The sequence below is a fragment of the Silene latifolia genome, chromosome Y (assembly GCF_048544455.1).
Source record: "Silene latifolia isolate original U9 population chromosome Y, ASM4854445v1, whole genome shotgun sequence".
NCBI lineage: Eukaryota > Viridiplantae > Streptophyta > Magnoliopsida > Caryophyllales > Caryophyllaceae > Silene > Silene latifolia.
In genome coordinates, this window is record NC_133538.1 from 423,342,477 (window position 1) to 423,345,623 (window position 3,147).

The 3,147-nt window shown below is 38.3% G+C and overlaps 1 protein-coding gene across 1 annotated transcript; it reads left to right on the top strand.

Annotated features, from left to right (window-relative positions):
- The first annotated feature begins 1,887 nt into the window (after nucleotides 1-1,887).
- Nucleotides 1,888-2,898, top strand: LOC141632474 (protein FAR-RED ELONGATED HYPOCOTYL 3-like). The gene has a single exon (XM_074445021.1). The coding sequence runs from the start codon at nucleotides 1,888-1,890 to the stop codon at nucleotides 2,896-2,898; it is 1,011 nt and encodes a 336-aa protein (XP_074301122.1).
- The last annotated feature ends 249 nt before the right edge of the window (nucleotides 2,899-3,147 follow it).

Below are 3,147 nucleotides of genomic sequence, written 5' to 3' on the forward strand. Positions count from 1 at the left end.
TCATGGTTGTCTTAGTTATTATTGTTAAAAAGTTGGTAGCCATCCCAATTCTTGGTTGTCCGTTGCTTGATGTTTTCAGCTTTTTTAAGGTAATTAAGCTTAGTTTTTAGGATACATGTCCTCTGTACATGTATGAAATAAGGTTCAGTGTGCATGAAATAAGGTGTAATGTGCATCAAATAAGGTTATAAGGTGCCCATGTTTAATTAGTAGTTGGCCTTTGACTCGGAAAATCTGCTTAAGGTATGGCTGCCGGCAGTGTTCTGTATTCACTGGTGTATTTTTGTCACCTATGAAAACTCTATTAGTGTTAAACTTCTTAGTCTGTCCGGAATTCATGATTAATGAAAGCTATATTTTGCTTGTTGGATAGAGTAGTTAAACTTCTCAGACTGTCTATTAGGGAACACGATTTGCCTCCTAGATGCATGTAGAAGTTTATTTCATGCACATATAGCACTTTCCCATGCATGTATAAGGCAAGACACCCTCGCTTTGGAGGTTAGAACGGTGCGGTTCTATACATGTGGTTATGTAATAGAATGTTTATGGTCGGGGGGGGGGGTGTACTTGGATTATCCAGCAACACTAATTTGTGAGAGTGTAATTCATATTCTTTTGCATCCCTCATCTTTCTTACTTTAATTGCACCACATATGCAGATATCATAGTAGAGGAGGCAGAGGACGAGGAGGCAGCAGAAGGTTCTTCAAGCAACGCGAATCGGGTTTTTTAGTGTCCCAACCATCTTAAGCCTGTTATTGGTATGTTATTCGATAAGTTTGAACTAGGTGTTGAGTTTTATGAAGCATATGCAAACGAATGTGGGTTTGTGACTAGATTAAGCTCACAAAAGTCTAAAAACGGTGTCGTTACGCATAAAAAGGTTGTGTGTAATAAGGCTGGAGTATGTGAAGCGAAAGGGAAAAATCACCGGAGGCAAAGGACTAGGATAGAATGTCCTTCTTGTATTAAATTTAAGCGAATTTTAGAGGAAGGTCCTGATATGGGTAAATACCAAATATATGGTTTTCATGAAGGTCATAATCATATGCCACAAACACCATCAATAATGGTACATTTGACACAAACGAGAGAGTTGAATGTAGTTCACAAAAAAATGATAATTGACAACTCCAAAAATAACATAGGTCTAGTTAAGTCGTATAGGTTGTTCAAGGAGTATGTTAGAGGTTATAGGAATGTGGGTGCGTACTTGGAAGACTTTAAGCACTTTTCTAGAGATATCAAAAATTATTTATCAGAGGGGGTTGCTCAAATGCTTATTGAGCATTTTATGAAGATAAAACACATGTGTCCATCTTTTTATTTTGATTTTGAGGTAGACGAGATAGGTCGATTGTCACATGTGTTTTGGGCTGACCCTATTAGTATTAAAAACTATTTGTTATTCGGGGACATGACCTCGTTTGATACGACCTTTAAAAAAAACAAGTATAGGATGATATTTGGCCCTTTCACGGGGGTGGATAATCATAAGAGATACGTGACCTTTGGGGCTGACTAATTATTAATGAGAGCAAGGATTCCTTTGCTTGGCTATTTACGAAATTCGTAGAGGCTATGGGGGGTCGTCATCAAGTTTGTATGATAACTGATGAAGATGCGGGGATAGAAGAAGGAATGAAATTAGCATGGAAAGACAAGGTGCAACACAGATATTGCTTGTGGCACATACTGAAAAAGTTGCATGAGAAGGTAGGGCCTGTAATATGTAAAGATACTGAGTTTCTGAAGAAGATAAACCGATGTGTTTGGAGCAAAGATGTGGAGCCGCTTGAATTTGAGGAAAGGTGAACAACACTAGTTGAATCTCATGGGTTGTCGGATAACGAGTGGCTTAAGGAGAAGTACAACATTAGAAATATGTGGGTTCCAGCTTACTTTCGCGACCTATTTTTAGGAGGTTTGATGAGAACGACCTCCAGGTCAGAGTCAGAAAATCACTTTTTCAGCAACTTCACTAATCCTAATTTAACCCTAGTTAAGTTTTGGATGAGATTTGAGAGTGCGATGGATGCACAAAGATGGACCCATTCGAAAACCGTTGCACAATCAAAAAACTCCTTCCCCCAGTTGTCGACTCCATTAGCCCTAGAAAAGCATGCATCAGAAATCTACACTCCAATAATTTTCGGCGAGTTTCAAAAGGAAGTCGAAGCAGCTTGCTATTCATGTGGTGTTGGGGATAAAGAAAAAGATAAAACATATCCAATTCTATACACAAATATCATAGATCAAGTTCGAAACAAAACGTATAAGGTTGGTTTTAAGAAGGATGATGTTTCAGTGGTACGCACTTGCAAGAAATTTGAAAGACATGGATTACTCTGTCGACATGCTCTGTGTGTCTTTAAAGATCGGGGAATTCAGAAAGTTCCAAGTGACTACTTGCTTAGTCGGTGGAGCAAACTAGTAATCTGCCAACCAATCGCCGGCCCTAATGGCCAGTTGCTTGCTGATTGTACATCAATGGATGTACAGAAAAACAAAGTTGGTGAGTTATGGTCAGAGTTGTTTACTTGTGTGGCACTCATTGAACAGAGTGCTGGCCATTGTGATGAGTTGCTTGGGATTTTGCGTAAGTTCAAGGAAAGGGTAAAAAATGCCCCTGATGAAAGTGGCAATACTGGTATTTCAAAGGTAAAGGATAAGAATGCTGAAATTGAAATACTTTTAGGAACAAGCATCTCTAGTGAGATTAAGGTTTTGCCTCCAAGGCAGTGCAAAAACAAAGGCTCGGGAAAAAGGCTGATCTCACAAAGAGAACGAGCTGGGGAAGTGAACAAGAAAGCGCTAAGAAAATGCAGGGCTTGTGGGGAGATGGTGAACCACGACAGCAGGAATTGTGACCGAAGGACAACCGACAATGAGTAGAGTAATTTTTTTTAAAGAATATTTAAAGCATTCGACATTTGCCTTATTGAAAAATTCGGGATTTTTATTTTATTTGATAGATGTTGGACATTTGCCTTATTGAAAAATTCGGAATTTTTATTTTATTTGATAGATGTTGGACATTTGCCTTATTGAAAAATTCGGGATTTTTATTTTATTTGAGATGTTGGACATTTGCCTTATTGAATGATTAGGGACTTTTTATTTTATTTGATAGATGTTGGACTT

Bases quoted from the DNA above. Each gene is read 5' to 3' on its own strand.
- LOC141632474 (XM_074445021.1), top strand. From the start codon at position 1,888: ATGTGGGTTCCAGCTTACTTTCGCGACCTATTTTTAGGAGGTTTGATG.